At 34.8% G+C, this 19,634-nt stretch overlaps 1 protein-coding gene across 1 annotated transcript; it reads right to left on the bottom strand.

The window, feature by feature from the left end:
* Nucleotides 1–1,875: 1,875 nt before the first annotated feature.
* Nucleotides 1,876–19,356, bottom strand: LOC141318946 (uncharacterized). Its single transcript, XM_073833226.1, has 3 exons — nucleotides 19,116–19,356; nucleotides 16,005–16,636; nucleotides 1,876–2,673 (listed from the first exon to the last, which is right to left on the bottom strand). Exons 1-3 carry the CDS (start codon nucleotides 19,285–19,287, stop codon nucleotides 1,876–1,878), a joined length of 1,602 nt encoding a protein of 533 aa, XP_073689327.1. The 5' UTR covers nucleotides 19,288–19,356.
* Nucleotides 19,357–19,634: the final 278 nt, after the last annotated feature.

Below are 19,634 nucleotides of genomic sequence, written 5' to 3' on the forward strand. Positions count from 1 at the left end.
GTGACACGTGTACCTTATTCAATCATCATACCAGTGGAGTATTCAGCAAAGATACATGTCACAACGTAACCATTCCTCCAGCTTCTCAGTGTTGCATACCTGGACTACCATCCTGCAACCTAACTTCAGCTACTCCCATCATGACAGATCTACTCCTGCCAATGATGTTCTATTGGTGCATGGAAAATTATGCTCCAGCATCGACTCCACTGGGTGAAATTCCCCGTGAACGTTGCAGTTTTGTGATTGAAAGAGGAAGAGATGAATCCCATGTGTACATTACTACTACAGAGAAGAAACAGGAAAAGGACTTAAACGAGTGTCTCTCCAGGAACCCATCCCTACCGAAACTTTTTGCAATAAATCAGTGGTGTATGATTCCTCCACCAACTGGCACCTTCTGGTTATGTGGAACCTCTGTCTACAATATCCTACCGAGCCAATTCAACGGCAGGTGCACCTTGGTTTATGTCCTACCGGCTATCAGAGAAAATACACACACCTCTACAAGCCCTCCACATTTATTAAATTCAGCTCCTACCCCAAACAAAGAAGATGGCTGCATCCCCGGACTCACTTGTGCACAAACGTGGTGGTCAAGAACTCTTGGAGCCTTAATCCCGTTTTATGGTGTCATGCAGGCCCTGGATCAAGTCAGAAGCTTATCGAATTCTGTACAGAAACTAGCTAATGATACAGCTTTGGCAATAGGTAATATCACGGACACTCTCACTTCTCACAAGATAATGATCCTACAGAACAGAGTGGCCTTGGATTACATTCTTGCAACGCAAGGAGGAGCCTGCACCATTATTGGCCCTGAATGCTGCACTGGGTTAATGGATCCAACAGAGAACTTGAACAAAATCCAACAAGACATTCTTGATCTTTCAGCAAAATTACACCAGATGACTGAAGATAGTTCTTCATGGTTTGGAAACTTGTTAGGGAAACCCTGGCTATGGATCAAGGAAATAGCAGTTCTGCTATTGATTCTCCTACTGGTGTACTATCTATGCGTCCACAGTATCAAGTGTTTCATTCAGCAAATGACCCAAGACTATCACAAGGAAATTACTGGTCCAACCAGAAAAGACTATTACCCGTAAGAACTTAACGGGCCCTAGCTGCATGTTTGTTTCTGTGTCAACATGCCGTTACAAACAATCACCACAGAGCAAGTACTATGTGCCTGTAACAATCAAAGGTTACAAGAACGAACTTTTAAATGTTTAAATTTGTATTATGTGAGAGTTATTAGAACTCTCAAAGGGGGAACTGTGGGATTACAAATTTAAGAATCTGTTTATAATAATGCTGACCATAGATTCTTACATAACTTTAGATTTATCTGTGATGCTAAGTACATTGAATTTAGAGGTACAGATGATAACCTTAGAAGAAGATCAAATCAGGCAGCCCAGGTGTCTGAGACATTAACCTTTTTGTTCTCAAGGTACAGCTATTCCTTTGTCTCTATGGTAATGTTAAAGTATGGGCAATACTGTCAGACTGATTGGATTAGTGCATATGCCTTTGAATGATACCTTTGTCTCAATGATAATGTGAAGGTATGGGCAATACTGTCAGACTGACTGAATTAGCACCTATGCCTATGAATGACACTGTTATGATAATGAGATCAGGGCTGGGGAACTCTGGTAACGGGCTGATTCCTGTACTGCATTTGCATGCTTTGTTTAGATTGACTCCACCTCTATGTAATCCTCCCCCTGGAAATATATTTAAACTGTATTGTATCTGACATTAGTCAGACGACTTTTGATGACTGCAGCGAACGAACAGCTAGGATCTCAATAAAGAGAAACTTCTGCTTCAAGATATCCAAAAAGTCTCCTGGTCTCTGAGAAAAGTTCACAACAAAGCTTTCTCTCCACTGTGAGTTCTCAAGTGATCCTTGAGGCTTCCTTCTCTTGAGCTACTCTTCCCACAGTGATGGCACATGAAAGGTTTTTCTCCCATGTGAATTTCAACATGATCCTGAAGGAGATTTGTGTCTGTGAAAGTCTTTTTGCACTGATGACATTTAAAATTGTTGTCTTTTGAGTGAATCCTAATGTGCCTATTAAGGTGTTCTTTATATCTGAAACACTTTCCACACTGATCACATGTGAACGGTCTCTCTCCAGTGTGACTCCTTATGTGAGTCCTAAGGTTTTCTTTGAGCCTGAAACTCTTTCCACACTGAGGGCAGGTAAAAGGTTTCTCTCCAGTGTGAATTCTCAAGTGGGCATCAAGGGTTTTTTTCTGCGTAAAACTCTTTCCACACTGAGAGCATTTGATTGGATTATTTTCATTGTGTATTATCATGTGAATCTTAAGACCTCCACTATGTGAAAAACGCTTCCCACACAGTTTGCAGGTGTAAGGTTTCTCTCCAGTGTGACTCCTCATGTGGGTTTTAAGGAGACTTTTCAGTATAAAACTCTTTTCACACTGAGAACAGGTGAAAGGTTTCTCTCCGGTGTGAATTCTCATGTGAGTCTTAAAACCGCTATTTAACAAGAAACTCTTCCCACACAGTTTGCAGGTGTAAGGTTTCTCTCCAGTGTGAATTCTCATATGAGCCTTAAGGGTTTTTTTCTGTGTAAAACATTTTCCACACTGAGAGCAGGTGTAAGGTCTCTCTCCTGTATGAATTCTCATGTGAACCTTAATGTTTTTTCTGTGTGTGAAACATTTTCCACACTGAGGGCATATTATTTTCTTAGATTGTTTTTGTGAGGTTGTCTTTTCAGTCCAACTAAATGATTTTTCTTCAATTTTGAAATCATGCTGTTTCTCATTTTGGTCTTTCTCTTCTGTTTCAATCAGTTCTTGACTTTCCTCTTTCAGCACCATGAAGTCTGAGGTAAGAAGAGACAAATACAAGTTAACACTTTTTAATGGTGTAAAGCAGATACCAAAACATTTAGACATAAAAACAATCAGAGCCTCTTGTCAACATTGTTCATTCTTTGATTTCTTTAGGATATCTACCAATCTAAATCTTGATAAAGGGATGTACCATTAAGTACCTGGTTGTTGAATTTGTTTTGTTGTTGCATTCACAAATTGCTTTGTTGATTATCATAGCCTTCTTTCAGCTTATAAATGTAGCTCTAGCTGGTTGAATATTCTAAGCACTTACTAGTCACACTAACCATGTTTCCCTGTTTACCATTTCCCTTTAATCTGAAATTGTGAAATTGAAAATACACCAAATGGAAACCCATCCATTTCACAAAAACTCCCATATTTAATTTGTATGAGGTGGCTATTTAAGCAAATCGAAAAAAATGAATAACTCGCAAAACTGTAATGGAATGCATTTACAGGTCACCTGGCGCATATAAAAGTCACGTGATCATCTAATGTAGTATAACCTTTAAGACACACCTCATATGTAGCCACTTTCAAGTAGAAGGGTTCATTTCTTGGCAGTAATACTTGAATATCCCCTTACTTACACTGCACACTCGGCTTCAGCATGGCCAGCTAATAATGGCTACTCTATTCAGTGTTTGTGTTCATACTAGCCACTTTGCTAAACACACAGTAAAATGTTTTCACCAGATTCAACTGAAAACCCTAAGTTCAGCGGCTGCCTTAAATTTTTTTTAAGTTAAATCAGCTTAAAACTATGAGTCATTTGAACTTATTACAATAAAAATGAGTTGATTTAACTTGGTAGTTGAAACGACTTAAAAAGTTTAGCAGCTGCCTTAAAACAACTTAAGTTGAAACTGGTAAAAACTTTTTACAGTGCACGCATACTCTTACTTCAATTTAACATAATGGCTAATGGCTAGTAGGGCTGGGTAGAAAAAAATCGATTTCTTGAGTTTAATCGATTCAAAATTTAATTAATCAATTAGTCTTGTCTGTTTTCAGTTAAAGAACGGAACATTGTAGCACCTCCCATCCAATTAATCGCAGTAAGCTTTGTGCGTTGCTACTTTTCATATGAAACTAAATGTCAGATTTCAAAGTTTTTTTTTTTGTTTTTTTTTTTACAAAGTTCAAACAAATATAGTTTTGCCAAATTTAAAATTTAATGTAAAAACAAACTAGAATTCATCAGTACCAGTCCTCCCTATGCTCAAAGTACGCAAGTTGCATGCGGCCCTGGAACCACCAATGGGCCCCGCTGCAGCTGTGCAATTAAAAGAATCTTAGTTTCATTTAAAAAAAAAATAGTAATTACAAAAAAACCTGCTTAATTCTGTTCCTGTGATTTAAAGCAGTGCACTGTCTTCCTACATAACATCCAAATCAGTTAAATCATGTAATGTGACTGTTGTAATATACAGGACGTGCTTGAAACTAAAAAAATAAACCTAATGCTGTTTCTGTCATTTAATATTAATCAAACAACAAAAGAATGAGATATTTATTCACTTCTCTACACTGATATCTTTAGTAGCTTTAATAATTGTATATTTAATCAATCAGGTGAAAACTATGCAGTGTTTTATTTTTACATTTGATTATTTTATTCTATTTCTGCATAAAATATATTATTTTTAGTAGACTAAATTGTTCGTTTGAAGGGGACGCGGTCATTTTGGGATTTTTATGAACACACTGACGGGGGCCGGTTTTGCCTGGGCCCCCCAGAAATCTAGGACTGGCACTGCACTTCAAACACACAACTATGTTGAAAAATGTCTTTTAGCATGACTTTCAATCAGGTTTTTGATTGGATTACATAGTATTCAGGGCTGGGCAAAAAAAGTGATTTTTCGATATATTGTTTTTTAAAATGTAGTCGATTCAGTGTCGATTCTCAAAGGCCACGTATCGATATTTATTTACACAAGCATTAAACAAAGGCTAAAATGCCATTGTATAAGATTTTTTGTTTTTGAAAACCTGTCTCTGAACTGTAAATCATGCCATTTTATGGCCTAATATGTTACCGTACATCGTCCAACCACACACATACTGTTCATTTTACTTGTGCAGCTCTTAAAAAGGGTCATAAATTCCCTTAAATTAATATTGAAAAATTCTGCAGATACACTGTAAATAGTGAAATAAAATGCATTCCTTGATATTTGTGTATTGAAAATATTTTTGATTGACATTTAGACTCCTATCTAATTTTCTATTTAAAAATAATATAGATATTATTTGGGCTAGTTAAAACAATTTTCGGACTACAAAAATCTGAAGAGTACCTGCCCGAAGGGCTACCAGAGATTTAAAAATTTCGCGAGCCCTGGACAAGAACACAGCTATACACTCAAAAAAATGGTTTTGTGCCACTGTTCGTTTTATTTAAAAAAAATTTTTAAAACAACTTAAATATATATGGTAAACCGCCAAAACACTAGTGTATTGTGCTTAAATAACTTAAACTGTTTAATAATCCACTTTACTTAATTATAGATCGTTAAAGTAATGTAAAGGGTTTCATTTCGCCATTCAAAAACCGGATGTGACGATTTCCAACGTATTTGATGAAGACAGCTCGAAGAAGGATCATGGCGGCAGCACTAGAATTAGCCAGGTAAGAACATTTTAAGTTTCTTGTATTAACACCAAGTCTTTAGTTCCTGTTTGTGTTGCTGACTTTAACTTCAGAATTTCGGGTTAGTCGAGTATTGTGTGTAATTGGTTTATTGCGCCATAAATATATTGGGAAAATGTGAGTTTAATTGTGCATGTGGAAACCGCATGATTCTCTGTATTGACCATTTAATATATACATGTACTTGTGGAACAAAGTATGGGACAGTATATTACAAAGATTTAGAAATGATAGTGGTTTGACATTTTTGCTGTTCTCTGTAGTTTTGTAATGTGGGTTACACTTGTTCAACTGTATTTATCCATGTTCAAATTGTTGCAAGGTGCCTGTTTTCTGTAGGTGAGGTAGGTAAATTTTCAGTAAAAGCTATATTCATTACATGCTACAGCAGTGCAATCATTGATTTAAGATGCCATTTGATAATTGTTGTTAGACATCAGTTAAGAGGAAGTTATGCCCATAGCTGCACATTTCTCGGAGGCTGCTTGGCATATGTAATTTATTTATTTATTTTTCTGTAAAAGTTGTTAAATATATTCCAGAATTGATTTCTGACCAGAACCTCAATTAGTCTGCAAACTGTCATTTCTGACCTTAAGTGTCAAACTGTTTCTTTTTTTTTTAAATGTATATTTGTTGACTATTCTAAAATAATACATTAAAACTGAAAATCATGTTAATGCCTTGGCACAAGTCTAACGGTGTGTTCACACGGGGCGCAAGCGTCAACGCTTCCCATTGACTTTGAATATGGGTGACGTCAAGCTTTGCCGAAAGGAATTGTGGATCCGTCGGCGGCGCTTCACTCGCGTTGCTCGCGGCAGAAGTTGAGAAATTTTCAACTTCTGCCGCGAGCAACGCCAGTGAAGCGCCGCGTCAGCCAATCAGATCGCTCTATGCAAATACAGTGGTCAGGCGGCAGCCAATCACGTTCATCCTGTTCAAGAGCAGCATTTCATTGGCTGACGCTGCTATGACCATAAACGTCAGCCACGCCTTCCGTTAAGCGTTGACGCTTGCGCCCCGTGTGAACACACCGTAAAGACTCTTGAATGTAAGCTTGAGACTGTTTGAAAACTGTTTAAAACACTATGTGCTTGTTTAACAAATACAGTTTGATAATTTGTTACACATCTTGCCTTTGTATGAATCATTACTTGACAACCACACTCACAAAATGCTTTGTTGAGGGGAGTTACTTTAAATAGAAACAATCGAGTTAAAATAACAAGAACTAATTGGATGGAACCACTGTCTATTTACAAGTCCTGTTTCAGTGCTATGATGGGATTTAAAACATGACTGGACCACTTCCTGAACCCCATGTAAATCTAGAAAAGACTGCAGTTGTATTAATACAACCTTCTCTAACAATTTGAGAAGAAATGGCAGTTTTGATATAGGTCCACATTTGCCTTTTTAATCAATGGTTCCACTATTGCATGTTTCAAATTCTGTGGTGCAACACCTGAGGTGAGACTGCTATTTATAATTCTCTAAATATTTGGTCCAATGGTTTCAAAAACACTTTAAAAAGTGTGAAGGGACAGTAAGAAGATGGTTTCATCTTAACAATAATATCTCCTAAAAACTAAAGAGACACAGGCTCAATCTGGTTGAAATTTTTTTTAACCAGATTGAGCCTGTGGGTTTTATGACAGCTGTATCTTCTAGTTTTTAAAACATTAAATTAAAAAAGAAATAATAGAAACCAGCCTACATTTTAACTGGGAAGAGGAACAGACATTTACTTAATTGAGCTAATAATTAGGACTGTATTAATCTGCTTACAAATGATTTACATTTACTTCTATGATAAAACTACACTTACATTATAGTTTATAATACTAAATGTGTCACAGTTAATGTCCAACAACAAATATTTTAGCAAAATTTATATTTTCCTCAGAATAACTGAGCTACTATTATATTGCGCTCTGCCTGTTTAGTGTGCATCAGCACTTGTTTACTCTTGTAAACCTCATCCACTCCTGACAACAAAATGGATATTTGTATGACTTTCTAGCATTTCCATATTCTTATGAAGAATATACACCGAGGAAAACACAACATCTCAAATGTATTTAACAGTACAAATATATTTGCCATGGTGGATCAATCTGATCTATAATTGACAATAAGGACTGCTTTAAGAATAAGCGTGCACATCAAATTATCTTGACTCACTGAACCTGGATCAAATGAGTGAGATTGTATGAATTTAAATGGTCATTTATGGTACCACTTTAACCCCAATAGATTTGTTTGATTATTTCAGATCACGTTTTGGACTTTAATCCCAGCTTTTCTGAGCATCTTTTTTGAAACAGCCCCCAGAGCTTGACATTAAGACTTGATCTGCGCTTGTCCTTTAGACAGCTAAATCAATCATCCATTTGTAGAAAAAAGTAAAAAGTTATATGTAAGAAAAAATAAAAATAAAAAAATTAATTTGTTGTTCAAGTAATTGATTTACAAGCAATACTCTCATTACAATTTCATCAGCTGTAACATAAATAAGCATATCTGTGGTATTTACCACATTAAATTGATGGATGTCATTTAAATTAAAGTTGTTTTTATATAAAAAAAAAATAAGTATGATTAAAAAAACTATGAAAGTATATTTGGGAATATACACATAAAATCATGATTTTAGCTTTAAGAAAAAGTTTAGTTATTTTATTTTTAGAATACAATAATAATAGTAGTTCAAACCAATGAGAATGAAGCCGTCTCCATAAAGTCATTCCCCAATCTATCTTTTAGGTCTGGTCCACACTTATACATTTTCATTTGAAAACGCTTTTTTTTTCTCTCTCTCTCTCTGTTTTGGCCTTCTGTCCACACTGAGACGGCATTTTTATCAAGGAAAACTAATGTCATTAAATTGTTTACTCCAATTTTCCTGTTTTTATACTAAAAGTGGCATTTTGCTTGTGAGAAGTACTTGCTTTATTTTACTTAAAGGAGAACTCCGGTGTGATTTTGACCTAAAGTGTATTGAATCATGATACCGAGTGTAAACGTACCTTGCATATCTCATCTCGTCTTGTCCACTGCAGTCCGAAATCTGGGGTCAGTTATCCGATGCTCACAACAGGTTGTCAATGAAAGTCAATCGGGCATCGAAGGAGCCATGTAAATAAATCACTGTTTTACGCCATTTACCAGGCACAAAGTAGCTCCAGACTTCATTGGTAGACTTCCAAGGGCCCTGACATTTAAAACGAGACATTGAGAACTCAGAAAAAGCACCGGTAGTTTATTTACAAGTAGATTTATACAGACAGTAACTGCAAGAAGTTTAGCGGCCGCCGCCATCTTAAATGTAGTCACGATAAGTCGAGTGTCAAGCACGAAGGAAACTACAACCTGATACGTTGATAACCTGATGAATTCCATGGTGCTCGACACTCGACTTAACGTGACTACATTTAAGATGGCGGCGGCCGCTAAACTTCTTGCAGTTACTGTCTGTATAAATCTACTTGTAAATAAACTACCGGTGCTTTTTCTGAGTTCTCAGTGTCTCGTTTTAAATGTCAAGGCCCTTGGAAGTCTACCAATGAAGTCTGGAGCTACTTTGTGCCTCGTAAATGGCGTAAAACAGTGATTTATTTACATGGCTCCTTCGATGCCCGATTGACTTTCATTGACAACCTGTTGTGAGCATCGGATAACTGACCCCAGATTTCGGACTGCAGTGGACAAGACGAGATGAGATATGCAAGGTACGTTTACACTCGGTATCATGATTCAATACACTTTAGGTCAAAATCACACCGGAGTTCTCCTTTAAAGTCGGGATAGAATTCAACTGATGCCAAAGCTCAGCATTTTGTTCACGTACCCCTTCATCAGTTTGAGAACCACTGGTTTATACTGTTCTCATGTTAAAATACAGTACCTTCTTTATAAATATGCCCTACTGCTCCACTCTGATGCTCCTGAAAAATGATCATCTATTTATTTACTTAATTACATTAATATTATTTGAATTATTCTTCATTTCCTCTTACTAGAGGAAATTGCAAGAAAAAGTATCATTTGTTCCATTTGTAGTCTCGGTGAGCTTTTATGAGGTTTCACATATGTGCAGTAGGGTGAATTCAACGTTTTCTGACAGTTTAGTGTGGATGAGAAACTTTTGGAAAATGCTTGAAAACGTTAGGGTGGATGGAGAATATTTTAAAACAAAAACACTTTTTCATTTGTATCCGGATTAAGTTAGCTGTAGCTTTAGTGTCCACTGTCTGTTTTATTTGCTTACCAAATACATTAAATGACCAAATGTAGTCAGCATGCAGTAGCTAAATGTGATTACTTACATTTCAAGGTTTGTGCAAATAACTTTAACTTAAATAATTTTCTTAGATACTTTTGCATAATTAGCCAAAGTGCCATCAATGGTTTTAATAATAGAAGCAGATATTGGGTTTAATATTACTGAAAAATATATGTTTTTATGGCCTATTTCCATTGTTACAACATAAATGCATGATGTCATAATTACAAATGCTCAGTGTGAAAGCAGGATATTGCAGGCAGTGTTAGTATTTGTCATGAGATCTCAACACTTCTGTCAAATGTCTTAACATTTCTACACTCGTGTGACATTCATATTATCTATTTCTGTAGAGAATTCATCTTTGAGAATAAAAACCAACCTGTTTGTTCCTCAGTATCTTCATGTTTGACTCTGAATGTTTCTTCAATCTTCATGTCTTCACTCTCCTCTTTAATAAACGCCATCTTTATAATTGTCACATGGATCTCTGATGATAATCCAGGAGTTTTTCTGTGTTTGGATACTTTGTCCTGTTTAAGATGAGAATAATTAAAGCTGAATCGAATCACTGAATCATTTCACAAATGATTTGATTCAAATGATTCGGATTCTCAGTTTCTCTCATCACTTCTTATCATCACACGATTGATTCATGATATAGAGAGCGAAATGAGACGCACCTTCTCTGTTACTAAAGGCTAACGCTTTAACTAACACTAAATAAAGCATTGCAGTGTTATATTTAAGAATGATGTATTTATTTTACATAACTTGTAAAAAAAACGCTTTAATTCATTGATTTAAAAATGTTAAAACCACAAACCTTTCTTCAGGTGAATCACAACAGATGAGGAGCGCAGCGCATCTCAATGACGTCACACCACCAGAGCAAAATAAAAGTCCTATTCGTGCACTTCTCTCTCACTGATCACTCGATGTCTTCTTAGAAATTAATAAGTGTACAGCTCAGACTGCCTCACCTGCATCGATTGCAACTAAAATACTATTTATCACTCTCAGCAAAGCATACTCAGTGCTATGAATAGACTTTAAACCTGACTGAAAATGTTCAGAAATATATTGATTTAGAAAACACTGTAATTTGCCCAACACAACTTTTTACCTAGTACCTTGAAGATTAAAACAAACACAGTAATATGCAAATAGTTATTTAAAATAGACACGTCTAAGTAATAATTACTGCAAAATATAATTATTGGTTAAATATTAAAAATAATTTAATATTAAATTGAATATTTAACGGTAAAATAAATATTAAATAAATATTAAATTTAATTTTAGACTGAATATATTTTGCTAAATGTGTGTATGAATACAAATGTGAAATCATGGCAAAGACTATAGAATACCTTAAAGGGACTTTGATCATGGTAAGTGTCTGAAGGTGAGACAATGAGTGTTATTATGCTGATTGTATTAGAGTTGCTGAAAATCTGAGCAAATTCCTGTAACTGCTGTAAATCAATAACCTCAATGTACTGTTTTATTCCAACAGCACACAAGGACATGTTTTAAAAGAAGAAAATATTAGTGTTGTGTCATTCATATTCAAATGTATGGCAATACTTGAAAAAGTATGTGTAGTATGTAGAGCATAAAACTAAACAAATGAAAACATATGGTGTAAATATCTCTAAATTGAATACAATTTAGCAAAAATAGAGACATATGGTGCATTGATACCCCATACAACAAAGTTTCATGTGAACACCTGACAACTGGACAATATTTAGTGTTATGAATGTGTTTATTTATTCAAGCATGTCATAGAAAATGACAGCAGTAACACAACATTTAAGACATGTCAGAATTACTGGAGTGCTTGTTATTTAACACATTTTAGATATTGCTGACACTTTCTAGATAATGTAATACAATGATGAAAGACTATTTGTAGCAAAGTTTGATTATTTATTACTTCCCATATGAAGATGTTGAAAATGCAGCAGTAAACCAACAATAAAGTCATGACTGTAATGTATAGATGCTGTTGTTGCTTTGGTAGTCGTCACATCCACTGCTGCTCTGAGCTCTGAATCAGCTGCTGTCCGTGGTGCTGAACATCATACAAGTCAAATCAAGAATCAAGGACCATTTAGCTTCAGTTCTGTGAGTTTATTATGCTTTGTAAACCAGTGATTCTGTCATAATTTTAAGGAAATGTATGCTCTTTATTAGTTTCTATGTTCATATATTTACTTTTTTGACAAATAGATCAACTCTATATGTTAGAAATAAGGTTTATAGTAGGTGTAAACAGGGATTGACAACTATTAATCTGAAGGGCAGGGTTGCCTGAAATCTGAAATCTTCTAAAGCACAAATCTATCCTACCCTTCTCAATGTCAATTTCTGCTCAGTAAAGATGTTTTAGGACCGTGCTGGAGTTTCTGAACTCACTAGATGTGACGCCTGCTGATGATGATTGATTGCTTATTCTACATAATAGGATATCTAGGTCACATCAGGTCATGGTACTATACAAACTGACAGCTTTTATTATGACTTTGAGGCCTGTTGACAGCTTATGTTCAAGTTTTACAGGTATTAATGGCAGCATTGCCTCTTAGCATTCTGAATGATTAGCTCTTTAGACATGGGGATGAAGTTGCTTTAAAAAAGCACCAGCAAAAATAAAGACTATGAATGTGTCAGAAAAAGAAAAAGGACACATTTAAATTTTATTAATAAACTGTAACTGGTTGTAAATCAACCAGTGCTGACTCACCATCTCCACAGAACAGTGATGTGCCTTCAGAGAGAAATGTAACACTGTAAAAAATGACTGGTAAAACGGTAAAAAACTTTAAAAATGCTACGGTAAAAACCTGTGAAATGGTTAACGGTAAGTTCCCCTTCTATATACGGTTAAAAACTATTTTTGGAAGTGGAAAAAGAACAATTTACAGTGAATAACCGTAAATTGACATTCCCAGAATTCTCTGTGTTTCATTTTTCTTTATTTGATGTTTTTTTTTTGTTAAAATAACTTTTTCTTTGTTTTTTTCTTGGAAGTTTTGTACATTAGGGTTGTATGTTACATCTAATGTTGTTAAATTAATGTTTTTTTGCATTATTTCAGTTTTATGTGTGTTACCACGATGGTGTTTAGTGTTTGTGTGAATGACACTGTGCACCTTCTATATGTGTTATTATTTAAAATCATCACATATTGTCATCACCACCTGCTTTTGGTGGTTATCAGTGTATTACAAAGGTACAAAATAGATTTCAGTACTTCAAAAGGTTGGTACATTACCATCATATCAGTGAAATTATGGTTTTTACCTGTAAATTTAACTGAAAACTGTAAAACGTAAAACACTGCTACCATATTTTTTACGCTAAAATTCTGGCAACCACAGCTGCCATTTTTGTATGGCTTTTTTTTACAGTGTACCTTTGATACAGATAAACCAGATTGAAGTTGAGAACATTTAGATTTCCTACCTGATAATAAACTGTAATTATCCCCAGAGACCGATCTGTTCATAATGGACATAGACCATTTTCTTCTGCAATTAACCAACTAATAAAACTGCTTTGTGACTAACATTCAGTTGATTATTAGTGGGGCAGACCTAGTCAGGTGAAAGTGACTGTTATCGAGTTTATTTTGTATATGTCAGCATTACATCAAAGCAAGATGGACCACATTTATCTGAACTTTTCACAATTAGTTGTGGCAGCTGTAAAAGAGCATTTTCAAAAGACTTCCACATTATTTATTTTATATGCAAAATATTTACTCAGTTTTAACAGTGGCCATTTACATTGAATAATTAAATGAGACATGACTCTTTAAATGTAGTTTAAATCAGAGCACATTCATAAATGTAAATGTTTAAAGAAAACTTACTTTTTTGTTTTTAGGAAAGATTTTGATGTGTAGCTATGTAAACTCTTTTAATGGTGTGATTCTAATAAACAATATAGTATGCTTTGAATTAATGTATGTACCTCTCATTGTCTTTTGTTCTTATTCTGCCTTTGCATTTGTATTTGTTATTCTTTTGTTGCATAATGAAAAATAAAGAGTTGCTGTCTAATTGAGTGCTGAAAGTCTGTAGCACATATAATATGTGAGACTCTGTCTAAAACCTGGTAAGGTCTAGTAACTGTGTTCAGTTGGGGTTGGAGCTAAACTCTGCAGGACACCGGCCCTCTATGACCGAGTTTGGGCACCCCTGACCTAAAGGCATGTTTGATATTGAATTTTAAAGCTGACTAAACAAACCAAAAAAACGAGTATTCATACTTTTATTTCCAATTTATGTAATACACCCATTTACGTCATGCATTGATTAATTTATACATGAATCTAATTTCCATGTTCCAGCAGGCACACAATGTCATTAGACATTTGGTATAGTTTTGGTTACAATGTAGTGCAAACAAAATCCATTGTCAGTTATACATCTAATATCAGTTTTGATGTTTTTAGGTTGTGTTGTAAAGTAAGCAAATTCCATCATCCGTTTGACTTCAAATACTGACATTTAGTCACAAATTACTGTCACCAAATTCCAACATTTTCTAAACAGCACAATAATAGAGAACAAAACCGAACAAATTCGTAAAATAATATATCCTACAAGACCCTGAGAAGGTGATGAACATGCAAGTAGAAAATACGACACAGTAGGGGGAGAGTGGGGTAAGATGAGCCATTTTTTACTGCAAAAAAGCACAAGTACATTGAAAGTATCTATAGTAATTTTCGGGATGTTTCCTATCAATTCGAATAATCAAAATGTTTCTATAACAAAGGGTTCTCTGTGTTCCTGTGGCTCAAAACCAACCAAATTTAGAATTTCAGTCTTTGTTTGCATTTCTGAAACAATATGTTGAACACCAAAGTTGAAACCTTCTCAAAAACAGACTAAACAGAGTTTGTAGTGTAAATGTTAACATTTTTGCTTTAAATGTGACCAATATCAGATTTCTAGTGTGAACAGATCATGGTTCTGAACTGGCCCTCGTGTGCAAACGAATGATACAAACAGGGTTTCCAGGTTATTACACCAAAATCTACCTAACTGCTTCTCAAAACTACTACAAAACTAGCCCAACCGTGTTCAGGGGGTAAAGTCCACGTTAGAGTGGTTGGGTCAACCCACAAATTTGGAAAACAACTAGAGGAAACAGTGGGAAAAGTAACCCAATTCCGCGAAGATATGGTGGATACGGATTTGGCAACACTTACGCAGCACACCGTCATACGGAAGTGAAAATGGAGGATATAAAGTAAATGATTATGTGTTTAATAATAATCTGATCTGCTGCAGAAGACAGCGAAATTATGCACAGGTAATATGAAAAATAAAAGACAAGGATGTGACAAAAGACAGAGTTTTGTCAAATTTCATGATATGAGCCCTCATGTTTTGCTCGTTTATAGAGTTGTAACTGTAATGCTTGTAAGTTCTTACGCACCTGATATCATTGAGTAGTATGTAAAATCTTTTAAGTGACTGTTCACACTGCGGTCACATTGCAAAACATCTGAAGGCATTAATTAGGCGATTTAGGAGAAAATCTTAAAAATAATGGGCATGTTAGTCCTAAATTTAGGACTCCTAAATGTTTGCTCTAAGTGAATTTCACAAACCTCTCTGTTGAAAGAAAAAAATATATCACAGAAATTCGAATTGTTTCCACTGCAAATACCATTAAAAATATTACAAACCATCAACTTTTAAGCATTAAAATAATTAATAAATGGTTTCCTATTACGTTTTTTGGACATATTCCATTAGGATTTAGTGGTCACCAATAGACAATGACCAGTTATCAGCAGAGATTAACAGGCACTATAACAGTTACCATTAAAACCAATACAATTTCTATTAACCAGAAAAAAAAAATAATGTGACTGTTTCCATTTTATTTTTATTTTATTTCTTTAGTAGGAAGGCTAAAATGACTAATCCTCCACACATCCTTTTAGGTTTAGGAGGTTATCTATGCTCCAAATTTTCCTTTGATTATATCCTTGTTTTCATTTACAGTTTGGGTAAGAAGCTGTTCGGTTTTCTGTTATGTTCGCATGTCTTACTATCAGCATGAGTTTTCATATGGACATCAAGGCAATATTTTTGTTTAAAGCACCTTGGACATTGAGAACACATGAAAGTTTTTTTCTCCACTGTGAACGTTTGTGTGTTTGTTAAGGTTTGATTTATGATTGAAGCTCTTTCCACATAGTTTGCAGGTGTGAGGCTTTTCTCCAGTGTGAATCATCATGTGGGCATTAAGGCATTGTTTATGTGCAAAACTCCTTTCACATTGAGAGCATGCGTAAGGCTTCTCTCCAGTGTGAGATTTCATGTGGTATTGAAGTTTGCATTTTTGACTGAAACTTTTTCCACACTGTTGGCAGGTGAAAGGTCTTTCTCCAGAGTGGATTCTCATGTGAACACTAAGGTTTCGTCTTTCAGCAAATCTCTTTCCACACTGTTGACAGACAAAGGGTCTATTTCCAGTGTGAACTCTCATATGGTAATTAAGGGTTCCTTTTCGAATGAAACTCTTTCCACACTGTTGACAGGTGAAAGGTCTTTCTCCAGTGTGAATTCTCATGTGGACTTTAAGGTTTTCCTTTCTGTTGTAAGTTTTTCCACACTGTTGGCAGGTAAAAACACTTCTTTTTGCTGTCTTTTGTGCTTTTGTTTCAGTATGTGAGCAACTATATGTTTTTTCTCCAGCCATGAAATCATGTTTCTCATGCTGGAGATCATCTTCCTTTTCATTGAGTTCTTGACTCTCCTCTTTCAGTGTCATCAGGTCTAATGCAACAAAAGACAAATCCAAATTAACACCATTTTTAATTGCTCAAAGCAAACATTAAACCCAGCAACATTAAGATCTTATACAGACTAAGCTATTAAAGTAGAAGTTAAATGTAATCTCAAAACCTATTCCCATTATTCAAAGTGATAATGATAAAAAGAGCAATTGTATAATCTTATAATAAAACTACTTATTACAACCCTGATAAGACAGTCTTCAAATATATATATATATATATATATATATATATATATATATATATATATATATATATATATATATGTTTATCATGTCTGTGAGGCTTGCATTTAGCTTTATTTTTTTAAGCACTCCTGTTCAAGAACGAGACGACAGAAAGCGCATCATTTTTGTTTTCTTTATTTTATAAAAACACTGCAACGTTTTTTGGTGTATTACTTTTTCCTTTGTGAGCAAAAATGACGGATAATTTTAAATTGCTTCCACTGAAAAAATGCAAATGATTGAGCTGGTGCCTCGATGACCTGCAAAGCGGCTTTATCTTCCACTCTCCACTCTGCCACTGTGTCAGTCACCGCTCTTTCGAGAATGAACCCAGCACAACTATGCAGACGTAATTCCCAAAACATAAGAAAAACGAAAGTTTCATACAAATTGTGAATGGATTATGGCATGGAAAGTGCAAAGCGCGCTCCCTTTATTATCACTAAAAGTGTCACAAATCTTAGTTCATAGAGATTTCACAACGTTCCGTTATAATCAATAAAGCTTTCTAAACTACACAATGAATCTTTTATTTACATCGCGTCTACACTAGTCAGGAGATGAACAACGCTGGATTGTTTGCCAGATCTTCAATTGGTTTGCTTTCGTTTGAGGGTATATAGCACCGTCTAAGAACAGTCCAGTAGAACCGGGCCTATATGGCTAACCACTCCAGTTGCAGAGGGGCTGTTGCCCAGGCTTATACTTGTTAACTGTACCATCATCATTCTTTTTATATTTGAATCCGTCCATAGGCTCACCTTGCTCCATCTGGCCTCTAGCTCCCCAAACACTTTCCTGACAAATAATTCGTCACACTGCGCATGCGTGAAATGCGTTAAAAAATTTGACGTAATTAACAACAACAAAATAATTAACGCCGTTAACGCGTTATTTTTGACAGCCCTAATATATATATATATATATATATATATATATATATATTTATATTTTTTTTTTTTTAAGAGCTGGACATTTTTATGTGGATCAAATGAGTGAGTTCAGCTTTGAGAATGAAAACCAACCTGTTTGTTCCTCAGTATCAATTTTTCTATCATATTTTTATTCTATCGTCTTCTTTTTAGTCCCTGTTATTCAGTCGCAGGATAAGCTCCTATTTTGGGCTTAAATATGAAAAGTAATATTTCTCTATAAAGAAATTTAAAGTAAACATATAATCAATGATTTTCGCCAGTGCAGTGTTTTCCCCCTAAAGTGAAAGCATTTCATATTAAAAGACATGGATTTTTGGTTTTACATACTTCCTAATAAAAAAATTAAGATTTAAATCATTTTAAGAATTACATAACGTATCATATGATGTTCAGTTATAGGTTACTTGTGTGTTAACTAACCCTGCCTACTTAAAATTTGGTATTATCTTATTATTTTATCTAATTATCAGCGAACAGCTATAGAGAAATTAAACAGAATTAAATGTAAAATAAAACAGCATAGTCTTCACTGTAAGAATTAAACTTGATTTGTTTAATATTACAGCTACAAATGCTTTTATCTTTTGTAGTTTAACCGTACAGACGGCAGAGGGAATAGTGTGAGCTGTGAGCTGCATGGATCCAATATACTGTTACACACATATTTTCATGCTCAGCTGTTTTTGTTCACTTAAGACATAACTGATGATGGTTTATGTGAAAAATCATTATCAATAATCAAGTGCAGCATTTTGATCACATAATTTGACTGATTTGCACAGTAAGTTTTATGGAGTGAAACCGCACCACTGGAAAGGGAATGGGCAGAATGGTGCACACTAATGGTTTTATCTTGATTATTGTATTTTCATAATCATTGGAAGCTGACATTGTATTTCAATTAATTGCCCAAATTTCTTGCAAGTAAATAACTAAATACTTTCTGCCTCTTGACTTATTGGAACAGAAAATTGGCACAACAGAGACTGCTGCATAATTAAGTGATAAAAATTAATGCTTTTAATTTAGAAGCAGATATTGGGTTTAATGTTATAGAACTAAAATGTTCAGGCTAAATATTTATTATTGCTACAACCTAAAAGCATGATGCCATAATAACAAATGTCCAATGTGAACGCAGGATTTTATTATTTGTCTGATCATGTGATCTCAACATGTCTGTCCACAAACCGCTTTAATTACGACGCTCTTAAACATTCTCACAAATGTCATTCATTTCTGTAGAGCTAGACATTTTAAGGATCAAGTCAGTTCAGCTTTGAGAATAAAAACCAACCTGTTTGTTCCTCAGTATCTTCTTGTTTGACTCTGAATGTTTCTTCAATCTTTGCGTCTTCACTCTCCTCTTTAATGAAATCCATCTTTGTTTGTTCCTCAATATCGTCATGTTTGACTCTGAATGTTTCTTCAATCTTCATGTCTTCACTCTCCTCTTTAATAAACACCATCTTTATAATAGTGTGTCACGTGGATCTCAGTTGATTCAGGAGGGTTTTCTCTGTGTGTTTGGACACTTTTGTCCTGTTTAAGATTAGAGTAATTAACAGAAAGTAAATTATTCTCAAAAATAAATGCAAAAAAAAAATCTCTATGTGTTCACTACAGCGGTCAGTGCACTGGTAAGAGACTCAGAGTAATAGTTAATGGGAAATGACCAAACTAAAATAGATATTAGGCATTTATTATTTAGTTTTGGCATTCAATTATTTGTACATAACATTTAATAATTACACTTTCATGAAAACATTTGCAGTTTGTAAAAGTTATCATTATACATGTTTGTGTTTGTTAGTTT

The sequence above is a fragment of the Garra rufa genome, chromosome 1 (assembly GCF_049309525.1).
Source record: "Garra rufa chromosome 1, GarRuf1.0, whole genome shotgun sequence".
Classification (NCBI taxonomy): domain Eukaryota; kingdom Metazoa; phylum Chordata; class Actinopteri; order Cypriniformes; family Cyprinidae; genus Garra; species Garra rufa.